Source organism: Nicotiana tabacum, chromosome 8 (genome assembly GCF_000715075.1).
Source record: "Nicotiana tabacum cultivar K326 chromosome 8, ASM71507v2, whole genome shotgun sequence".
NCBI lineage: Eukaryota > Viridiplantae > Streptophyta > Magnoliopsida > Solanales > Solanaceae > Nicotiana > Nicotiana tabacum.
In genome coordinates, this window is record NC_134087.1 from 70,698,189 (window position 1) to 70,723,273 (window position 25,085).

General features: G+C 37.3%; 1 protein-coding gene across 1 annotated transcript; it reads right to left on the bottom strand.

Annotated features, from left to right (window-relative positions):
* Positions 1 to 1,689: 1,689 nt before the first annotated feature.
* LOC107786901 (uncharacterized) lies at positions 1,690 to 5,138 on the bottom strand. Its single transcript, XM_016608416.2, has 5 exons — positions 4,936 to 5,138; positions 2,572 to 2,686; positions 2,370 to 2,459; positions 2,179 to 2,277; positions 1,690 to 2,100 (listed from the first exon to the last, which is right to left on the bottom strand). The coding sequence occupies exons 1-5, from the start codon at positions 5,001 to 5,003 to the stop codon at positions 1,999 to 2,001; spliced, it is 474 nt and encodes a 157-aa protein (XP_016463902.1). The 5' UTR covers positions 5,004 to 5,138; the 3' UTR covers positions 1,690 to 1,998.
* Between the last annotated feature and the right edge of the window lie 19,947 nt (positions 5,139 to 25,085).

Consider the following 25,085-nt stretch of genomic DNA (forward strand, 5'->3'; position numbering starts at 1 on the left):
AATGATTTTTACAACATAACCTTTTCACAATTTTTTATAAATGAAAATAGCTAGTAGCATCCTTATTTCAAATTCTATTCAGGCATGAATTAAGTATACTATCAAATATCAAATTTCAAATAATTTAGGTTTCCTATTCCAACTTTGAATTAATTTTCCAATGCTGATTTTTATATGAATAATAATAATACAGGAATTTATATGTATGATTGCCTAGTTTTTTATTTATATGTCGCTAATGCGTATATATCTTTTCCACATATTATTCTGCCGAAGATATTTAATAGATTCCGTCATAAGTTCTACATAGGTATAAACAATGAGTAGTTTAATACAATAACCCAATCATTGTATTAGTTATGCAGAATTTTACACCAAGGATAAATTAGTAATAAGGGGGTTATTCTCATAAACTTGTTGATCCAGCAATAAACAACTTACTGCTTGAGAAGTTCTATAGGAGTAAAAGGAACATAATCGAAGTTACTAGTATTACTTATATGTCATACTAATGCACTTAACACAATGAACTGTTTGGAAAATTATCCAATACTGATTTGGTTGAATCAAAACATTCTTGAGCTACGGCTGATTTGCACATTTACATCTATACCCGCTTTTTGGGTCACACAAACTTTAGCATTCTAGCAGACGGGCCTGGAGTAGCAAAAATTGTTGAACCAAGTGTTGGCTGAAATTTTTGTTTGTAACTGTTGAGCTTAAGCATTCTAGTAGCTGAAGTTTTGTTCTCTATTTGCTGAACTTCAGCATGTATTAGCTGAAGTTTTGTTCTATATTTGCTGAACTTCAGCATGTTTTAGCTAAATCTTTGTTATGTTTGTGATGAACTTCAGGGCTGAAGTTTATTTTGTATTTGCTGAACTTCATTCTAGGAGCTGAAGTTTTTATTTATATTTGCTGAACTTCAGCATTCTTAGAGCTAAAGTTCTAAATCAACAATGACAAGTTGTCATTAAGATCCAGTTGCTATAATGGAATTATCAGGAAATTTGAAAAGCAATACTTCTATAAAACAAGACCATTAGTAAAAGTAACATCTTCACCCAATGCATAGGGAATCAAGTCGTGCTTTCATGTTTCAGTAGCAATTAAAGGAGCGCACAGGTCGCAGGAAGGAGGCGCCTAAAGTTGTAAAAATTAGGGTATATGTTAAATAATTTAAAAAATATGGGTATAAGTTAAATAAGGGCGACCAAATAGGACGCCCCGTGCAATTTTTAGGCCTGACTTGACAACCATTGCCCAAACTGAATCAGTTGGCAAGGCCCATATATCGCTAACGCGATGATTTTTACCCTTGGAACAAAGCAATTGAGATGGTTTATATTCTTTAAGAACTTGGTATTTGGTTATATATTTAGTTCTGTAATTCACCTAATGTTGAGTTGTATCAGTGAAAAATACGAACAAGAAGAATATGATAGTTAAATTAGGAAAGATATATACTAACATAAAGTGGAATTCAATAGCAATAGTACTACTAACACTCCAGTGATCTGGCTACTATCAAGCAAAATGCCTACTCTTCAGTTGACCACTAATCAGTCAGTATCCTTGCTTTGGTGGCTCATTAATTAATCAATTTTATCCAATATTAACGGGGGAAAACAAAGACTAAGATCTTCCTAAACTCATTATAGAACAGTTTAAGGCTACATGTAAGATGCATTTTCTTTAATATGCCATCTCAGCCTCAGAACAACAAATTCAACTGGGACACTGAGAAAGCTTAATATAAAAGGGAATTCAAGTACCTTAAATTCAAAACCTCCTCCCTGTGACAATATTGCACCCCCATAATTTCAATAATAGTTGGATTTAAAGAGGAAAAAATGCAAAAAATCCAGGGGGTGGGGAAAATATTCTTGAAGAACTCCCAAGTGTAAAGCTGACTTAACTAGTCACACTTCTAATCACAAAAGCTAAACCAACCACCAAGAATAATCCAATCTTGTACAAACCCTTCTTTGATGTGTCCTAAGCTGTCTTGGGCTTGAGGGTCTTTTTCTTTGGTTGCCTCCGGTTAATCGAGTTCTTCATCCCCACGAAAAACAGCAACGCACCAAGAAGTGACACGCTCTGCAAAGGCACGGAATCGATTAATTAATTTTATGTGCATTTCACTCATCAAAATAAATAAAAATTAATTTGACCAACCTGCAAGAACTCTTGTAGAAGAGTAAAATATTGTGGTTCTCCAAAGTTAAGGTGGCAGATATCGTGCAGAAGTGGAGTGGCCAGCATCAAGTAAAACATCTGAAGTATTAAAGATAGATGATTGAACGTTTAACATAATTTAACCACAAATCTAAATGATGTGTCAATTCCAGGAGATTGAAATTCCTAACCAGTATAACTGCACCAGTGAAGCTGCCAAATACAAATAGTAATCCACCCAATCCTTTTAGAGCCATGAAAAATGCTACCACATGCCTGACCTGAAAAATGTGATTCACAAATGTCATACCAGTATCTATCTTTAAGACGAAAGAAACAAAATTCAACTTATGTAGTCAAAACAAAGGAACCATAACAAATATAACCCATTACATCAATTTTAGGTGCCCCTGCCCCCAACTTGGATTCAAGAAAATCCTGCAGACCAGCCACTTTGGGAGCCAATTCCTTTGCAGCAGGCCCACCATCTTCCCCAAATTCATGGAACCTGCAAAATCACATTCCACGGTGATGAAATGCATTGGTTGGAAAGAAGGGAATCAACTATCATTTCACCCCCATTACTTTAGTACAAGGCAAAATCTCTGCATCATCAAGGAAGAAGAGGAAAACTTTTATAGGGGAGAAAAGCTATGGAAAAAACTGTAAGACACTTGCTTTATTTGGACAGCAAAGAGTGGTACCATAAGAAGAAAGACACAAACTAAGATGGAGTCCATGGAGTACCCATTGGAGAAATACTTCTACAACAGTCAAACATACTTCCACCTCTTGATGGGATGGGGTTAGGAAGCAGTAAATAAAGAAAATCACTAGCACCATTTTCCCACACAGTGCAGTTACCTGACTACCGCCTTGATAATTCACATAAACTTGAACCATAAACTAATCACAGTCAGCAAAGTACTTGCAATTCTTAGATCATTAAACTTGCAACATTAGCATTACTCAAGAAAATACAGTAATCTAATGAACCTGCAGCATAACATATAATTTACAGCTTGAGGGTAAAAATGAAAGTTGTTTTGCATATATTAAAGTTGAATCTAAGGATGGAATGCTCTTGCTTATTAGAGTAAAGGAAGGAGACTAGTTCTACAACAGAAAGGCGAGAACCACTACAGACAAGAACATAAACTAGCAAATATACCATTAGCTATCTCAATATCCTTTTAAGAACAGAAAGGAAAAGTTTCAGCCAGAGCTGAACTATATTCCTTTAATAGAAGCAAACAGAGATCCCACAACGGAAGGCATATCTACTGAAAATCAAAGCAAAAGATCAACTTCATTCACCAACACATCTCACGTAAATTTTGTTCCACCAACCAAGTAGCACCTTAGCTATCTTCGGAGAAGGAAGATAAAAGCCCAAAGTATTGTGTCCAAGACCAATATCTAACAATGCAAACCAAGCAAAACTAGGAGCTGAAATATTTCTTCATGCAAAGAAGTGTTCATTCTGAACCTACTGTTAACGGGCTACATGTTATCTTTTACACTCGATGACTCGAACACTTCTGGCTATCTCAGACTAGTCACGAGGCTATACCATCCTATACATGTCTTCCAAAGAGCTCAAAGTTAAAATTTAGCTCAGTTCAAGCCAGCTTAATCGTATCTGATGGTAACTCAATCTAATCTATGATAAATAAAAAGTTGAATCATACGTCTAACTCAAGCACAGAAAATACAGCAACACCAAAAAGATCAAGCTTCTTCCTCTTGTAATGGTAATTGCTTACATAAAGAGTAAGATGCCTCGGAAGGAGCTATTTTCAATAACCAATTCGCACAAATGGGTTCACATGCACCCACTACATAAATAAAGAACTGAAAGAAATAGTTTTCAATAACCAATTAGCACAAATCGGGTATACATGCACATCATATAAAAGCTCACCCTCAAAGAAATGAAACCATTATCTGACCTTCTTTGGAAGTTCCACCCCATTTAAGCAAAGACCTAAAATTTACAAGATAACCACTCAGCCCACAGTCCAAAATACTGTTCTATCAAGAAGGCATGGGTGAAAATAAAGAGCGCAAGATAGTACTCTTAGGAAACCATGCTCCTATCCATCTGATTAAATTCAACTTATGGACACATTGGTCAGAAGCAAATTTCAGCTACTCGGCCTCCAAGGGAAACTAAAACAGTAACTTAGACCTAACCCTGAAACATTACCAACATAAACTGCATCAAAACTGAAAACTACTCCAATGCTTCCACACAAACAAGAGAAGTAAGAGATAAAACAGAAACTTCAGTAAACAGTTAAAAACATAAAGAAGAAAGAACATAATGAGCACCCCCACCTTTTTAACTTTCATTACCACATTTTCCACCCAGCTACGAGATTAGGGAACTAATATACAATTAATTGCATCTAATTATACATATTAGAGTAATAATAATTTCAAAACTTTAAGACAGCGTTAAGCTTATAGCCCTTTAGCTTCAACAGATCACCAAACCCTTGTATTTCCTGCTTCAACCATTATACTCATACTACACACATGTATTTCAAAACCCACATAGCATATCACCATATTAAACATAGTTGACTGTGTATATGTGTATATATGCTGGATCTATCAACACCCACATACTTTTTCTGAACTGTACCATCAATATTGATAAAAAATGCAGCAAATACAAGAAAATAAACAAAAACGACTAGATATAAAGAACAGATCTGAAAAAATAAAGAGAGGGAGAGGAAGAAAGAATACATTTGCCAAGCAGAAAGGATGAAAACAGAAGCAAAGAGAACTCTTCCAAGAAATGAAAAGAACCCCATTTTGCTATTGCTATGACTCTCTCCAAGCTGCTGGGGGGCACGACCGCTAGGAGAGAAGAAGGAAATTGAATGAGGAGGCAGAGCGTAGGTGGCCTTTGATTTATCGACTTCAATTTTGAATTTATTAAAGTAAGTATTGATGATGGGCGAGGTGAAGGGTTGAAGTTCTTTTCCTTTTGTTTCTTTTTGAAAGTTTACTCGTGTTTACCTTATAGCCTGTTTGGCGTAGCTGATTTAAAGTAGCTCACAAACATTAGGTGCTAAAAAGTATTTTTAACTGCTGAAACTGATTTAAAAAATAAGTAGTTATGTGTTTGAATAAAAGTGCTGAAATTAATAATAAGCAGGTGAAGAACTGGGTATACGAAGAGTTTTGTTTAAAAAAAGTATTTTTGGGATAGAATGGTAAATATTTTGGTCAAACCTAAAGTGATTATAAGCTGAAATTTGATAAGTTGGGGGAGACCAACTTATGGCTTTTGGCTTATTTTTGGCTTAAATTATAAGCACTTTTAATTTTACCAAACGTGTAGATAAGCAAAAAAGTGTTTATAAACCAGTTTGACCAGCTTATAAGCTTAGTCAAACACTCTCTTAATCCAATAAATTATATTTTTTTACTAAATCACATGGTAAACAAATACTATATTTTCACTTAAATAATTTAGTTTGAATTAATGTAAATACAAAGTGGCACAAATTTATAGCCAGAATGACCATCTACATTAAAATGATAACTCCAAAATACCACACTATAAACTCGAGCTAAAAATATAACGACATACACACGTACAAGTTTTTCCAACTTTCTTTTACAAGTTATTTTGATTTACAAATATTCTTTAAGATTAGGTGGTAATTTATAGTTATAGCTTGATGTATTCCATTCACTTACAACTTGTTTGGATGGTTGTTACATATTATATTGTATCGTATTTTTACAGTAAATATAATATTTATTTTGATTGTTATTTAAATATATTGTATCGTGTCGTTAAATCCGTTGTTACGTAACGACGAAAAGTGTCACTTTATGAAATAACTGATTTGGTGTGGTCGCGTCGTTACCTTATTTTTTTCTCTCATCTTGTCCTTCCTTATAAAATAATCTTATTTTATCCTTTACCTTACCTTTTATATAATAATTCTACCTCGTACCTTACTTTTTCTTTATAATATTGTAAATTTATTCTTCATATTGTTGGTGTTTAACCAAAAATCTGAGTCTTTGGTCAAAACTAAAAAGAAATTCGGGTTACTGATAATCAGGAGACGAAAATAAAATAATTTTGAGAATGATGGTAAAGCAGTAAATAGTTTTGTATTTCAATAAGATCTCAATAGTATTTCGTGTCCTTACAGATGGTGAGTTCTTCTCCTTTTATAGCTAATTCTAGGAGAAGATGTAATGTCTTTGTCTTAATGAGGCAATTATGAGCAATAAATGATATTAAGAGAAATGTTACACAATCATTTCTTTTTAAATCAAATATTCTAACGTATTTGATATTCAATGATGTATTTAGACTCTTTTACGTCATCAGATTCGTATCTTCAACTTCTTCCGATCTTTGGTCTTGGATAGGTACGAGACTCGTACCTATTTTAGTAACGGTCCGCACCTATGTTGCTTTCTTTTTCCCTTATCTGTTGTTGCTCGTGCCTCTTGGCTATTTACTGTGTTTTGACCGTTTGACCAGTCCACGTGTCAAGCCACGTCACCTACAATGTAAATTCAGTTTTTTCCCAATACAGATAGTCCCCCCACTTTCCATTTATTTATCAAGTAAATAATTGGGAAGTGGATTTTCATAAAAAGGGAATTTTTGCCGTAATTAATATTATGACAAATACTGACGCTTCAATTGTCCCTTCCATTTAATGCTTGACATACGTGTCACCTTATGATTGATTCTGCAATTTTACCCCCTTTTTTCGAGACTTCTTCATTCACACTATTCACGAAATGATAGTTGCCTTTATTATAGGCTTTCCTTCATTGCACTTCTAAGTTTGACGGTTGTCATTATAAGCATTTTTATCCCTCTTTCGTTTACCTTCTTCTTCACAGATCTTCAACAAGCAATTTCTTACTTACTTGTATTTTCTCTCCCTTTTAGTACATCCTTCTTCAACAATGTCATCTCCAAACCCTAACCCTAGAAAAGTTCCAATTCTTGATCACTTCCTCAATGCCCCTACAAGATATAGGAGAGGCAGAGGAGGTAGGCTTCGGAGCTTGGGCCTAGGGTCCGCTTGTGATGGTTTATCTGGTCCTGCTTCTTCTTCTCCTAGTATCGGGAGTTCTATTCCGAAGACCCCTTCTTCTAAAGGTAAAGAAATCCTTGATTCTTCTCAAGAACCTTTAGTCGATGAAATTGTTCCCAGTGATTTGTCTTTTGGGAGTGATAGAACGTCTCTTCAAAGGCAAATTGCAAATTTAGAAAAAGCTGACACTTATCCTTCATTAGTAACCGAGCTTACAATCCCTACCATCAGAAGGGATTGTAACTGGAGCAATAGTCTACGAATGTCAATTCCTTCCCCAAATCAAAGAATTTCTTCCTTTAGAAATGGTTATTCTTTCGTTTATACTTACCCATTTACTTTGGGTTTTAATCCTCCGGTTGACCCAGTCATTATTAACTTTTGCCGTTTCTTTAAAATTTGTTTGGCCCAAGTCGGTCCCCTAGTGTGGAGAGCAGTGGCTTGTCTGAGATACTTATCTGCCAAAGCCAATATCGACTTCACCCTTTCTCACCTTATTCATTTATACCATCCCAATTTAATGCGCCATGGGTTTTTTACCTTAACTGCAAGAAGCAAAAAGGTTTTGGTAAACCCTGAAGATGACAGGGATCGTAGATGGTACACTCGTTACGTTGTTGTACGTACGGTGGACTTGCTTGGTGAAACAAATATTCCCTTCCCTGAGAAGTGGAATTTTGCACGTAAGTTTCCTTTTATTTACCGCACCTATTTTTGAGAATTCTGATTCTTTTTCTCACTTCGTCTCTTTTTGGTTTTTTGTAGCAACCATGGGAGATGTGGAACTTATTCCTGACTTCCGTGGTTTGGTAGATTCAATTTTGAAGATTACTCCTAAGGATCAAAAAACTTGGAAATTAATTTCTTTTTTACATGGCTGGAAGGTGAAAACACATGGTATGTCCCTTTTTACACATTTTTTTTACATGCTAAACACATTTTTCTCAATGTTGATTATGTATCCTTCTTTTGATCAGGATTTGCTGTTAGAGGAATGGCAGCTGAAGCAGTTATGGCCATTCGCATGTCTGCTAATGTTGCACTTGATTTGAACAAGGCTCGAGCTTCGCTTCCCAAAAGGAAAGCTATAGGAGAAAGTTCTGAGAATGAGGAAGAGGAAGATACCTCTTTAATTGCCAGGCCAAGAGTTAGGAGACGAGTCATTAATAGTGATGAAATTGAGGATTCCCCTGCTCAAACTTCGTCCACCGAGCCTGTTTTGATTCATTCTGATGAGGACACCGTGCCAAAAGATACTAATGAATTAACTCAGCGTCTTTTTGATAGTGGTTTTGAGAGTGGCGAGCTCGGCCCTATTTTTTATGAAGCTCCTCTCTCCTCATTTGTTCCTATTTCCTCCATTCCTTTGCCAGTTTCAACTGCACCTGCTTCCGTTCCTGTGTCGGTTTCTTTATCTTCTCCTTACATCCCTTATTTGACTCCTATGGCTCCTGCTACTATATTTTCCTTTTCTACTACTCCTCCTTCCATGGCTCCTCCTCCCTTCGTTCAGCATACAGAGGCGGGTTCTAGCAGTAGAACCATGACTATGAGAAGTGTTACTCTTGAAGTTTCTGCCAACCATAGCCTTTTGAGAAAGACTGGTAGAGCTGATGTTTGGCTCGAGCCTCTAATCGGTGATATTGAGAAGAAGAAGATGGAGAGCCACAACTGCCTGACTCTGATGAATGACATAGTTCATTCTACTTTGAAGGTATTTTTCCTTTACCAACAAGTTTTTTGTTTTTGATCTACAAATCCTCATTTCTATGAGTTGTCTCTGTAGGCTAACCTTATTGGTACCGAATTGATGGGAAGAATTTCCCTTCTGGAAAGAAAAACCCGTGAGTCTGAAAAATCCATCCATGAGGCCGAGGAAATAGCCAGGGGAGCCCAGCTTGAAGCAGCTAATTGGAAAGAACAGTTTGAGAATGCTCAGGGGACCATAGAGGAGTTGCAAGAAAGTAGAAATCTCCTGGAGCAGCAAAAGCGTGGTTTGACTTCTGAACTAGCGACTGCCAAGGCTTCTTCAAGCCAATTTAAAAGAGATAAAGAGCTTTTGAAGTGCTCAATGTCAGAACAATTATCAAAGGCTAGTGAAGAAGTCAGGGAGCTTAAGGCACTTTTAGCCAAGAAAGAAGAGTATGCAGGAGAATTAGTGCAAAGCTTGACTCAAGCTCAAGCTGACTTACAGACCTCTTCTGACGAGATTCGAGCTTTGAAGAGTTCTCATGCCTCCCTCGAAGCTTCCCTTGATTCCCATTTAGCTGAACATCAAATATTGAAGAATAATATTGCTATGTGGGAAAGGGAATATGGACTTCTGGAGGAGAACTTCAACATAGAGGTAAGTTGGGCTTTCCTGAAATCTCGCCGTGATGCTTTGATGGAAGCTTCTCAGGAAAGCTTCGATTTGCAATCTGAATTAGCCAAAGTCTTAGACACTATCGAGAAAAGTCAACAACCTGTTGATACTCCTTCTCCTGCACTTGAAGCTCCTGGAACGGAAGAGCTTTTAAATGAAGAAATGGCTACTGCAGCAATTGGAGTTGCAATTCCTTCTCCCGAGGGTGAAACTTCTATGACACAGTCCATAGAAGCTGAAGCTCCTGTGACTCTTGCTTCCCTCGGTGATTTCAACATTCCAAGCCCAATTAAAATTGCTCCTGAAAATGAAATTGCAACTTCTGATGTTCCAACCCCTTCAGTGACTAGCTGAAAATGAAATTGCTGTTTTTGTTTTTATTAATTGGTGGTGTTATCCCTTGGCAACTTTAAGGGATCTTTTGACGAAGTCCCCAGTTATCATAATGGGGCATTTGTAAAAAACAAATATTTTGCTGACTAAGTTTGTACTTAGTCTTTTATACTAAGAAGTTTTTATTGGTACTTCTGTATATTTTATTCTTGCCCATTTATCTAGGGCTTATAGAATAGCTTAGCATTTTTATCCTTTTAAAATGCTTTATGATTCTTCTCATGGATTATCAACATGAGGCTTATAAAATAGGGCCCTTTTATTTTATCGACACTTAATGAAGAAGACGTCTCAACTTCATAATGGTGTTATAATACGATGAAAGAAATAGGAATACACACGTTTTGTAGGAAACAACTTTTGGCAAGTTTTTATTCATGAACTTTAACAAGTGTTTGACTATTACATGTATTACAATACATCTACAACTTTCTCGTAACTATTTTTCTTGTAACAGATTTGTACATAACATAAAATAAACAAGGTTTTTCTTCATAACTTGTTTCAGTACATAGTCACGACCCTATCTTTATATATTAAGAAGAGTTTGAGAGGTGACTTTGTTTATGAGTTTGAGAGATGACTCTGTTGTTCTCATGAATGTTGAAGACTTCGTAACTTTTTCTCAACACTTGCCTCTTTGTGGCCGACTTTTGTTCGATACTCGTATCTGTTTCTCTACACATATCTGTGTATAATATGTAGTCCCCCAAGTGTTTGAGCGGTGAAGTATGAAGCCTCGAGCACTTGTTTATTTCTTTTACTTTGGCCCTTTTCCTGAAACAGAAAGATATACGGGACTCGACGGTGCGATTATAGATGAAGACTGCCTAACTCGTGTGTATTTCCATCAGATTAATTGTAACCCTGGGCTAGGAATTTAAGAATACTCCATTTTGCCTTGCAGGTTGTGACTCATCATTTGGCACGAGTTAGGATATTTGCCTAGCATCTAAAATCGTTAGTAAAACATTAATAATTCTAGAGAGAAATTTTAACATGGTGATACCTGACCGTGGGTACTTTCTCAGAAGTAATATCTTTTTAAATGGACGGCATTCTAATGTGAGGGTAAAACTTTGCCGTCCATTGTCTCCAACTCGTATGCTCCTTTACCCGCAATGTCACAAACTTTGTATGGTCCTTCCCACATTAGACTTAGCTTTCCTGAATTAGCAGCCTTTGCCGATTGGAACACCTCTTTAAGCACGAAGTCCCCAATTTTGAAAAATCTGAGGCGTGCTTTCCTATTGTAATATCGTTCAATTACTTGCTTTTGTGCTGCCATTCTTATCAATGCAGCTTCTCTTCTTATTTCAAGCAAATCAAGGTTGACCCGCATCTCTTCATCATTAGATTCCTCCGTTGCCCGATCGTACCATGTGCTTGGCTCTCCTATTTCAACTGGAATTAAGGCTTCCGCACCATAAACCATTGAAAATGGTGTTTCTCCAGTGCTTGTTTTCGTCGTTGTACGATAAGCACATAATACTCCAGATAACACCTCAGGCCAATTACCTTTTGAATCCTGTAACCTCTTCTTCAAGTTGTTGATAATGACTTTGTTAGTGGATTCCGCCTGTCCATTACCCACTGGATGGTATGGCGTAGACGTTATCCTTTTAATCTGCCAACTTCGAAGAAATTCTATGATTTGAGCTCCAATGAATTGTGGTCCATTGTCACACACGATCTCCTTAGGTGCTCCAAAGCGGCATATTATATTTCGCCATATGAAGTCTTTAACTTCCTTCTCTCGTACCTGTTTAAATGCCCCTGCTTCTACCCATTTAGTGAAATAATCTGTAAGTACAAGTAGAAACTTTACCTGACCTTTTGCTTGTGGAAGTGGACCTACGATATCCATTCCCCATTTCATAAAGGGCCACGGGGCTATAATAGGATGTAGTAACTCAGCTGGTCTGTGCATATTATTGCCGTATCTTTGACATTTATCACATTTGGACACGAAACTGGTTGCCTCTTCTTCCATCTTAGGCCAATAATATACTGCGCGAATTAACGTTCTTACCAGTGACCTCCCCCCTGCGTGATTTCCACAATGTCCTTCGTGCACTTCTCTCATCAGATATTCTGTTTGAGAGGGTCCGAGACACCTTGCTAGTGGTCCACCGAACATCTTTCGATAAAGATTTCCTTGATATAAACAATATCGAGCAGCTTTTTTGCGAAGCGCGTGAGCCTTTCCTTTGTCATTAGGCACGGTATCGTGCTGTAAAAAGTCAACAATTTCGTTTCTCCAATCCCATGTTAAATGATTAAAATTTACCTCATTTTTATCAGGTTCGAGAACAGAATGAAATAAATGTATGACTGAAGCATTTGTATCATTTGCTACGTCTGCTGCAGATGCGAGATTAGCTAAAGCATCTGCCTCTACATTCCCATCTCTTGGTATCTGCAGTACTTTCCAAGTTTGGAATTGCTTTATTAACTTCCGTACCTTTGCGAGGTATTCTTGCATTCGCGTCTCCCTGGCTGTATAAGTCCCCAGCATTTGATTGACCACGAGTTGAGAATCACTCTTGATTATAATCTGTGTTATGCCGAGTTCTCGTGCCAATTCTAGACCTGCAATTACAGCCTCATACTCTGCTTCATTGTTAGTTATAGAGTGACATTTTATAGCCTGTCTAATAGTCTCACCCGTAGGTGGTACGAGGACTATCCCTAGGCCTGCCCCTTTTACATTAGATGAACCATCAGTGAATAAAACCCAAGTCCCCGGGTTTGCACCATTAAAAACTAGTAATTCTTTTTCTGCTTCTAAATGCATCCCCTGACTAAAATCAGCCACGAAATCAGCTAGTACTTGAGATTTTATAGCGGTCCTGGGTTGATAAATGATTTCGTATTCACTTAGTTCTATAGCCCATTTTGCTAATCTTCCTGAAAGTTCGTGTTTATGCAAAATATTTTGAAGCGGAAAAGCAATAACTACAATAATGAGATGACATTGAAAATAAGGTCTTAATTTTCTAGATGCCATGATCAAAGCTAATGCTAACTTTTCTAGCTGTGGGTATCGTGTCTCAGCATCCAATAAGGACTTACTTACATAATAAATAGGAGATTGTTTACCTTGGTCCTCACGGACTAAAACAGCACTCACCGCGACTTCAGATACAGCCAGATAGATGAGAAGCTTTTCCCCCACCTTTGGTTTTGCCAATAACGGTGGTTTTGACAAATAAGCTTTCAAATTTCTAAGGGCTTGTTGACAATCTTCATTCCATTCAAAATGATCTTGCTTTTTGAGTGCAGAGAAAAACTTAAAACACTTTTCTGAGGATTTGGAAATAAATCTCCCCAAAGCTGCAATTCTTCCCGTTAATCTTTGGACTTCCTTTTTATTAGTAAGGATATCCGGGATTTCTTCTATTGCTTTGATCTGAGAAGGATTTACTTCAATACCACGGTTAGAAACAAGAAAACCCAAAAACTTACCTGATGCAACTCTAAATGCACATTTTTCTGGGTTGAGTTTCATATTAAATTTTCGCAAAATTTCAAATGTAACAGATAGATGAGAAATATGATCATGAGACTGCTGGGTTTGACGAGCATATCGTCTATATATACCTCCATTGTTTTCCCTAAATGTTCTTGGAACATTTTGGTGACCAACCTTTGATAGGTTGCCCCAGCATTTTTGAGACCAAAGGGCATTACTTTATAACAGTAAGTCCCCCTGTCTGTGATGAAAGAAGTTTTTTCTTCATTACCAGGATCCATTTTAATTTGATTATATCCCGAATATGCATCTAAAAAGCTTAAAAGTTCATGACCTGCGGTTGCATCAATTAGTTGGTCTATATGCGGTAAAGGAAAAGAATCTTTTGGACAGGATTTGTTTAGATCGGTATAATCCACACAAACGCGCCACTTAGCATTTTTCTTAGGTACGACCACCGTGTTAGCTAGCCAATTAGGAAACTTTACCTCACGGATCGATCCGATTTTTAATAATTTTTGGACCTCATCCTGAATCACCTGGTTCTTGAAAGCACCTTGCTTTCTTTTCTTTTGCTTTATTGGTGTGAAAGAAGGGTCCTCATTGAGTTTGTGAGTCATCACATCCGGTGGTATCCCTGTCATATCAGCGTGGGACCAAGCAAAGCAGTCTAAGTTAGCTTTTAAAAATTCGATTATCATACCTCGCATGTTTAAGCTTAAATTGGCCCCGACATAAACCTTCCGTTCAGGCCATTGCTCAAATAATATCACTGCCTCGAGCTCTTCAATTGTCGTTTTGATGCTTTCATTTTCTTCAGGTTCCTGAATTGTGTCAGGCCTCGAGTCCAAATCTGTCTTTTCTTGTTCAGCTGAAGTATGATTTTTTGCACCTTCAACTGTTTCCTGTAATTGCTATTTTTCTTTATTTACGGTGCTCGTACCTGTTATAGCGTTGACACTTCTGGCCATCTGCTGATCCCCACGAATTTGGCAAATTCCCTATGGTGATGGGAATTTAATAACTTGATGTAGAGTTGATGGGACAACATCCATATCGTGTATCCATGGTCTCCCCATGATCATATTGTAGGCCATTTCCATATCAACTACCTGAAATTTAGTTTCTTTAACAACACCCGTAGCAAAAGTTGTTAGAATTACCTCTCCTTTTGTTACCACACTTGAATTGTCGAAGCCTGACAAGGTGTGCACCTTGGGTATCACTTTGTCTTCAGCTTGCATTTCACGTAATACCCGTAGTAGTATAATATTTACGGAACTCCCTGGATCAATCAAAACTCGTTTTACATTAGTATCGTGTACAAGTAAAGATATTACCAGAGCGTCATTATGTGGAGTTATCACTCCTTCGGTATCTGCATCATCGAACGAAATATTTTCATTTTCTAAGACCTGCCGCACCCGTTTCCCGTGTGTAATTGTTACCTTAGAAACCTTGTTGGAGGTTGTGTAGGTTATGCCGTGAATATCTTCTTCCCCACTTATCACATTCACTGTCCTCTTTGGTGAAGGAGGCTTTGGTGGCTCTTGCCTATTTTTCATATAGGCTTGTTTTCCTTTTTCACTAAATAACTCAGTGAGGTACCCTTGCTTCAATAGATGATCCACTTCACTCTGCAAGAATCTACATTCTGAAGTTTTGTGCCCGTGATCGTTGTGGAATTCGCACCAATGATCCGGATTGCGTCTATTTGGATTTGACCGCATCTCTTTTGGCCACCGTACCTTATCTCCCATGCTTCTTAAAACAGCCACGAGCTCGGAGGTAGAGACATTAAAATTATATCCACCGAATCGTGCCTTTAAACTTCTGTCATCATCTCGTGATTCTTGTCTGTTCCGATCATTCCTGAATTTTGAAGAAGAACCAGAGTCCCTGTTCCTCGATTTTTGATCATATTGCTGGCTATCTTGTTTTGACCGTGGGTCTTTTCCGGCAGGTCCCATATATGGATCGTACCTGTTTTTACCTGATCTTTTTTCGGTTTCTGATCTTCGGGGACCACCCCTTTCTTCATGATGAAACTTAGGTACGGTATCTTCTTCAATTCGCAGCTTCGTACTATACTTGTTGTAAACATCATTCCACGTTGTTGCAGGAAATTCTCGAAGGCTTTTTTTGAGTCGTCTCGTGGCTTCAGAACTTTTGTCATTTAAATTACTTGCAAAGGCTATTGCAGCCCAATTGTCAGGCACACGGGGTAGAGTCATTCTTTCACGCTGGAATCTATCAACAAAATCTCTGAGCAACTCCGAATCCCCTTGTTTGATTTTGAAAATATCTTCCATTCTTTTTTCAACCTTTTGTGCTCCCGATGTGCTTTAATAAAAGAATCTGCAAGCTCAGCAAAAGAATTTATAAAATTTTCAGATAAAAGAGAATACCAGGTTAATGCACCCTTGGTGAGTGTTTCTCCAAATTTCTTGACCAGTACTGATTCAATTTCTTGTTTGGTCAAGTCGTTGCCTTTCACGCCTGTTGTAAAGGCAGTCACGTGGTCACATGGGTCTGTAGTACCATCATATTTCAGGATGTCAGGCATTTTGAATTTTTTCGGAATTGGAAGGGGAGCAACACTTGGCTTCCAAGGTTGTTGTGAGTATTTGTCCATGTCTACTCCTTTTATTACAGGCGGAACTCCAGGGATTTGCTCAATATGCTCATTTTGTTCCTTAATCTGTTTCTGCAAGGTTAGTACTAAATTTTGCAAATATGAATTATTTGAATTACCTGGTCCCCCTTCCTGTGGTTCACTGGTGGTTGCTCCATTTCCAGAATTAACAAGACCAGAACGGGGATTCTCCAATGTATTATTATTAGGAGTTGGTGTAGGTGGTGCAATAGGTAATCGACTAACTAGAGCCTGAAGAGCTTTGCCGACCTGAGCATCAATTAGCTTTTGTAAAGCTTCATTTATTCCTCCTTTAAAGTGTTCAGATTGGTCTTGTTGATCAGCACGGGATTCAGTAACAGGAGTGCCTTCACGAGATTGACGTGGTGAATCTGGAGGGGAGGGAACCACGTCGCCTTGATTTTGATGGATTTGATTTTCATGGTTTCCCAATGTGTTATTACTGTTATTGTCGGTGTTGTTGTTTGACATGGTGATAACAATGGACAAGATATAGCTTAAAAGAAAAGATTATCAGTTTCCCGGTAATAGAACCAATTTGTTTAACCAAAAATCTGAGTCTTTGGTCAAAACTAAAAAGAAATTCAGGTTACTGATAATCAGGAGACAAAAATAAAATAATTTTGAGAATGATGGTAAAACAGTAAATAGTTTTGTATTTCAGTAAGATCTCAATAGTATTTCGTGTCCTTACAGATGGTGAGTTCTTCTCCTTTTATAGCTAATTCTAGGAGAAGATGTAATGCCTTTGTCTTAATGAGACAATTATGAGCAATAAATGACATTAAAAGAAACGTTACACAATCATTTCTTTTTAAATCAAATATTCTAACGTATTTGATATTCAATGTTGTATTTAGACTCTTTTACGTCATCAGATTTGTATCTTCAACTTCTTCCGATCTTTGGTCTTGGATAGGTACGAGACTCGTACCTATTTTAGTAACGGTCCGCACCTATGTTGCTTTCTTTTTCCCTTATCTATTGTTGCCCGTGCCTCTTGGCTATTTACTGTGTTTTGACCGTTTGACCAGTCCACGTGTTATGCCACGTCACCTACAATGTAAATTCAGTTTTTTCCCAATACAGTTGGTGCATGATATTATGAAACGACCGCAAACAATACAATCTATTCAAATATTGTATACATCAAAAAGATACAATATAATACTATACGATACATTATTATAAAGCGATACATAATAACCCTCCAAACAATCTGTTGGTAACGATGGCATGGTTTCCTTCTTTGCTTTTGTATTATAAAATGTAAAATTAACAATACTATATTTGGATTGCTATGTGATATTAGAGAAGTTCACATATCTAATGTCAACAGCATGAAATGTGTTATATAAATTAATAAAGTTGTTAGTAAATGTTTAACGTAATATGTACTGTAGTTAACAACATGTCTTGTCATCTACTCCATCATCTCAAATTATTTATTGTGTTTTTCTTTTAGATGCTTCTTAAGAAACATTATTTAGGAGGAATTTTGGACTATTTTATCTTTATTTATGTCTTAAAATACAATTTATTTGCATTGAATATTTACTCTATTTATGTGATATCTCCATCTTCAAGAACAATACTATAAAGGGTAAAATGAGAAAAAATATAATTTATTTTGTCTTGAACTTCTAAAATAATAAATAATTTGAGACAATTTTTTTAAAAAATCACGATAGATTTCTCGAGATGGAGGGAGTAAGTTGTAAATGGCACAATTTACTATGGACTTCAACTGTGTTACCAAAAGTTAGATTAACTACTTTTTTTGAGTTCCTTATTTCTTAAAACAAAAATGACTCTTGTGCTTCTTTAGGGACATATCTCGCTTGATTGGATCTTTCCTCAACGGTTTTTGTAGAGATCTTCATCTCTTATTCTCAACTAAGAATTCAATTGGAGAATCTGCTGCCATGATCTACACTTGTACAATGATCATAATTAATTAAAGATTAGCAAATTGAATCATAAGTGGTATAGTATTATTTTACAGAAAAGGACGTTCTTTAGTCATTAAATTAATTACATGAATCAATAAAAGAAAGCAATAATTGAGGGAATATGTGGCTGGATTTTGTGGAGATCTAATCGATATTTAAATGCAACTATATAAGATCTCACCCCCAAAAAATTAATTGACGTGTTGGTTGTTTAGTGATAACACAACACAATGGTACTCTAGCATTACTAGAATAATAATTATTGTATATGTCGTTTAATCAGCCAATAAAACACAACTTATTGTTTCATTATCAAGGATAAAATTTTATTCAGAATTCAGGAATATAGTGTCAGGTATTTGCAAGGTGACGTAATATTTTGGATTTACCTTCTATAATAAATAAATAACATATGCTCCTATCATTCTATGCACATAATAACAATACGAAGAGTATCTCTATCTCACTTATAACTCTTCTATTCTACTCTTTGAAACAGAGAAGAAAACAACAATAATAATAGTATTATAGGGTATGTTTATCAATGATTTTTCTGTAAATTAGTATTAATAAAATAAAAGGCAAATGGTTTACAAACAGAGTTTAGTTTACATTAATATATAAAGATGAATTAGAGGGGAGTGAATATTGGTTTCTTAACCACAAAGAAAATCATGAATGTATGTGCTTGAGAGGCAATCATCTTCGGCTTCCATAATTTTTCTATTCACAAATCTAACTTTTGCCAACTTTAATTTAAAGAGGCATCCAATGAGAACGTGCCTCACATGAATATGACATGTCCTTTTTTCTATATTCTAAACTAATATACTTGCACCTTAGCATGTGATGTGGCTTTGATTAATTTCTGTTTTACGTAATTGTTTTCTGATTCATTGACTTGAAAAAGATTTAAATGTCCAAATTTATAACCACCCTTAGCTATTAGCTGTGAGGCGAGAAAGATAATAAAGCAAATAGGGTGCTTTCACATTTTTTTACCGGAGTATATATTATGTTACTTAAATTATAAATAGTTTAGGCACACTTATAGAATGTTTGGTCGTGCTTCTAAAATTAGTTTATCTTGAAAAGTACTTTTAAAAAGTAATTTTGATGAAAAACAGTTTGTGTTTAGCTAATAAATATAAAAACACTTTTAAACAGTAATTAGTTTTTGGTCAAACTTTTACAAAGTGCTTTAAGTGTATTTGAAGTATTTAGCTCGTTAATACTAGTTATGAGAGTTACGTGCTTTTCCTTGAGAGACGGATAAAATTCCTTATTTTCACAGCCTAAAAATCCACTCGATGAATGCAGAAAATATCTAATTCATAGCCATCTCTAGTCTAGTGAAAAACTTCCCTTTTAAACATCCATAGTCAAATTAAGGCGGATCCACGATTTAATTTCTATGAGTTCAATTTTTAAGATTTTAGCATTGAACTCATTATATTTTTAAAGTTATAAATTCATATCTACTATTTTTATAATTTTAACTAATTTTTACATATAAAATTTTACTCTGCGTCGAAAGTTATTGGTTCAATTGAAACCGCCGTTAATATACTATATCTGCCCCTCCCCATAGTGGTGCTGCTAGTATAGGGGTTTAGGAGGAGGATCGGCTAATAGGTTAATGAGCTAATTAACAACCTTTATTGGTGCATCAGCTAATGGGTTAATGGGCTAATTAACAATCTTTATTGGTGCAATAGCAATTCTTCAACAGTATTTTAGCTCAAAATTACTTTTGGAAAGAAGCAACTTGTTACTATTCTCAAAAAATTGCTTATGTTTCTGCTCAATTATTTTCCTATTAAAACTTGACTAAGTATCATAACTTTTCCTTTTAAAAATTACTTTTGACCCAAATTGACTCTAGTAGGTTGAGGGAATGATTTTGGGGATCACTGACTGCAGATTTGATAATGGGCCACAGAAGCAACGGGTGGAGCTTGTTTAGTGCGATTTCTACGGTGCACTCGACGACCTTGTTTGTGCTGTTTGATTCGTTTTCACTTATATTACAAGGCCCTGTAACGTTTTGTAGCTACTTGAGACTCACTTAAGAGTAATATAGTGTTTGGAATACGTTAACTGACGTACAATGCAAAGTGGGATTTATTGGAAGTGATAGCCGGCTTAAAATAATAAAATGAATAAAATATAATTTCAATTGCGATAATTGTTCGTCGCACAAGAGTCCTGTGACAGGACCTAGAAAAAATTCCAGGTTGGCCTGACGTTCCCCACAAAATGGCGAGAGTGATTACCGAGGCTAATCTTGAAGAATAAGGAACTGAAAACATGACCGGTTTAGGGAAACATAGCTAGTCAATAAACTGTTTCATAGCCGGTGTCGGCTTAGGGAAAGCTACTTAAGCAAGCTTTAGTCCCCCTAAAATTTTCAAATTATATACTGTTTGCAATATATTTTCAACATACAAAAAATAAACTCAGTCACAAATATCTTTACTAATCAAATGTGAATACAATTCTATTTCTCCCTTGATTTTTTTCTCCCGATTATCTCCATGATTCGAGGGCTGGAGCAGCGTGTTTCTCAAACATAGGATTATGCGGACTTTCTTGGATGTATCTAATCTCCATCTTCTTGAACTATTTGATTGTCAAGAAGTATCCAGCCATATTTTGTTCTCTTAATGAATATTCCAAGAGTTTTATGGAATTTTGGAGATCGTATATTTGATCTCTTTGTGCATATTTCGGGAGTCTATTGAACTACTGAGATCGCCTTTGAAGGACATATGTAACCTTTTTTATAGACATGAATTAAGGTTTGGGTGGAGTAGCCACCAAGTAACCCTAATATACTCCTAATATCTCAAGAGTTGTCTTGAATATAGGATTTATCTTGATCTGTTAAAATTTCAGTGTCTACAAGTGCCCCTACTTCAAGGTTTGTCAAGGTGTAGGCTTGCTGAAACATGAAGACGAGACTTTGAAGTATTCGGCCATCACAACAGATAATCTTGAAACTTGAAGTTTTTGGTTTGCCGGAGGAAGAGATGAAGATCAGAACTCGTCCCACTAGGCGTGCCAATTTGTTTGCAATATATTTTCAACATACAAAAAATAAACTGCAATCACAAATATCTTTACTAATCAATTGTGAGTACAATTCTGTTTCTCTCTTGATTCTTTTCTCCCGATTATCTCTTTGATTCGAGGGCTGGAGCAGCGTGTTTCTCGAATGTAGGATGATGCGAACATTCTTGGACGTATCTGATCTCCATCTTCTTGAACTATTTGATTGTCAAGAAGTATCAGACCATATTTTGATCTCTTAATGAATATTCCAAGAGTTTTATGGAATTTCGGAGATCGTATATTTGATCTCTTTGTGCATATTTCGGGAGTCTATTGAACTGCTGAGAACGTCTTTGAAGAACATATGTAGCCATATTTATAGGCATGAATTAGGGTTTGAGTGGAGTAGCCACTAAGTAACCCCAATATACTCCTAATATTTCAAGAGTTGTCTTGAATATAGGATTTATCTTGATCTGTTAAAATTTCAGTATCTACAAATGAAGAATTTGTAGATAATAAATTTGCGTCGAGAAAATAAAATCAGGACCGAAAAATATTGCAACAATCGTAGTATTTTATTTCAAATAATATGAGTGTACAATCTCTATTATTCCTCTGATTCTACTTTTCTAGTATAAATTCAAGGGCCTTTGAGCTTGATCTTGAATTTGAATTTGATTTATCCGTCGCAAACACTTTGATTGTTGCCACAAATTGTATCACGCACAAGTAACCTTGATCTTGAACGCCTTGTATTTAATTTTACTTCGTTCTTGATCTTGAATACTTGAAATTTGTGTTGAAGTGCTTGAATGCTTGAACACTTGCAGTTTGCAGAGAATTGTGGCCTTTGATCCACGAGCTCCCTTGTGTCTTCTTGTTGTAACTTCTGATATCTTTTCTGAGTTATGAATACCCCCATTTATAGTTGTGGGATGGAAGAGTTGTGATGAGAACAAACTCTTTCCGACCAATCAGATTGAAAAGTGACAAGGCCGCATTTGATGGACCAGAACATATCACTTGCACATGTGGCGCGGTTTCATTAGCCTTTTAATTTGATTTGGCATACTTTGTCATTTTGACACGTGGAATGATCCCATTAGCTCTTCTGTTTGACTTGGCATGCCACGTCATTTGACATGTGGCACCAAACTGGGCCTCTAGGAAGATGACATCTTGGGCTAAGGTCCCTTCTATTGATTCTGTGCCCGTTGTTCGTGAGTTTCTTGAGGTATTCCCTTTAGACTTGCCAGGAATGCCACCCGACAGAGATATTGACTTTTGTATTGATTTGGCTCCGGGCACTCAACCCATTTCTATTCCGCCGTATCGTATGGCCCCGCTTGAGTTGAAAGAGTTGAAGGAGCAGTTGCAAGACTTTCTTGAGAAGGGTTTCATTAGACCCAATGTTTCGCCTTGGGGTGCGCCAGTGTTATTTGTTAAGAAGAAGGATGGATCGATGAGGATGTGTATTGTTTACCAGCAGTTAAACAAGGTTACAATCTAGAATAAGTACCCATTGTCGAGGGTTGATGATTTGTTTGATCAGCTTCAGGGTGCCAAGGTATTTTCGAAGATTGACTTGAGAACTAGCTACCATCAGTTAAGGATTAGGGCATCTGATGTCCCTAAGAGAGCTTTTCGCACTCATACGAGCATTATGAGTTCTTGGTGATGTCATTCGGGTTGACGAATGCCCCAGCAGCTTTTATGGATTTGATGAACTGAGTGTTCAGGACTTACTTGGATTCGTTCGTGATAGTCTTCATTGATGATATTTTGATCTATTTCCGCAGCCGGGAGGAGCACGAGCAGCATCTTAGAATGGTTCTTCAAACCTTGAGGTATAGTCAGTTATATGCTAAGTTCTCGAATTGTGAGTTCTGGTTGAGTTCAGTTGTATTCCTGGGTCATGTTATATCAGTAGAGGGTATTCAGGTTGATCCAAAGAAGATTGAGGCAGTCAAGAACTGGCCTAGACCAGCATCAGCTACAGAGATTCGGAGTTTCTTGGGATTGGCAGGCTACTATCGTCGGTTCGTGGAGGGGTTTTCATCTATCGCAGCCCCGATGACCAGGTTGACTCATAAGAGTGACCAGTTCAAATGGTCGGATGAGTGTGAGGCAAACTTTCAGAAGCTCAAGACAGCTCTAACTACGACACCGGTATTGGTTTCGCCCACAGGTTCAGGGCCTTATATAGTTTATTGTGATGCATCTCGTATTGGACTTGGTGCAGTATGGATTCAGGATGGCAAGGTCATTGCCTATGCTTCGCGACAGTTGGAGATTCATGAGAAGAACTATCTGGTTCATGATTTGGAGTTGGCAGTCATTGTTCACACGTTGAAGATTTGAAGGCATTATCTGTATGGCGTGGCATGTGAGGTGTTCACGGATCACAAGAGTCTTCAGTATTTGTTCAAGCAAAAGGAGTTGAATTTGAGGCAGAGAAGGTGGTTGGAGTTATTGAAAGACTATGATATCACCATCTTATATCATCTGGGAAAGGCCAATGTGGTGACCGATGCTTTGAGTAGGAAGTCAGCCAGTATGGGCAGTCTTGCTTATATTCCGGTCGGTGAGAGACCGCTTGCTTTGGATGTTCAGGCTTTGGCCAATCAGTTTGTGAGGTTGGATGTTTCTGAGCCCAGTCATGTGTTAGCTTACACGGTTGCTCGTTCTTCTTTATTGGAGCGTATCCGTGATTGGCAGTAGGATGATCCCCATTTGTGTGTCCTTAGAGACATGGTGCAGCACGGAGGTGCCAGGCAGGTTACCTTAGGTGATGATGGAGTTTTGAGATTGTAGGGTCGAGTTTGTGTGCCTAATGTGGATGGGCTTCGAGAGTTGATTTTAGAGGAGGCCTATATCTCCCGGTATTCTATTTATCCGGGCGCCGCGAAGATGTATCAGGATCTGCGGCAGTATTATTGGTGATGGAGATTGAAGAAGGATATCATTGCATATGTGGCTCGGTGTTTGAATTGTCAGCAGGTTAAGTATGAGTATTAGAGGCCTGGTGGTTTGTTCCAGAAGATTGAGATTCCTGAGTGGAAGTGGGAGCGGATCACTATGGACTTCGTTGTTGGACTCCCACGGACTTAAAAGAAGTTTGATGTAGTATGGGTTATTGTTGATAGGCTGACCAAGTCAGCGCATTTCATTCATGTGGCAGTCTCATATTCTTCCGAGAGGTTAGTTAAGATCTATATCCAGGAGATTGTTCATCTTCATGGTGTGCCCGAGTCTATTATTTCGGATTGAGGTACACAGTTTACCTCGCATTTTTGGAGAGCAGATCAGCGAGAGTTGGGCACACGAGTTGAGTTGAGCATAACATTTCACCCTCAGACGAACGGGCAGTCCAAGCGGACAATTCAGATTTTGGAGGATATGCTCTGAGCTTATGTCATTGACTTTGGAGTCTCGTGGGATCAGTTTTTGCCTTTAGCAGAGTTTGCCTACAACAACAGCTACCAGTCGAGTATTCAGATGGCTCCGTATGAGGCTTTATATGTTAGGCAATGTCGGTCTTTGGTTGGATGGTTTGAGCCGGGAGAGGCTTGGTTATTGGGTACGGATCTGGTTCAGGATGCCTTGGACAAGGTCAGGATCATTCAGGATAGGCTTCTTACAGCTCAGTCCCGGCAAAAGAGTTATGTCGATCGCAAGGTTTGTGATTTGGCATTCATGGTCGGTGAGCGGGTATTTCTTCAAGTGTCGCCTATGAAGGGCGTGATGAGATTTGGGAAGAAGGGCAAGCTTAGCCCTAGGTTCATTGGCCCGTTTGAGATTCTTGATCGAGTGGGAGAGGTGGCTTATAGACTTGCGTTGCCGCCAAGCTTATCAGTTGTGCATCCAGTGTTTCATGTATCCATGCTTTAGAAATATCGCAGCGATCCATCCCACG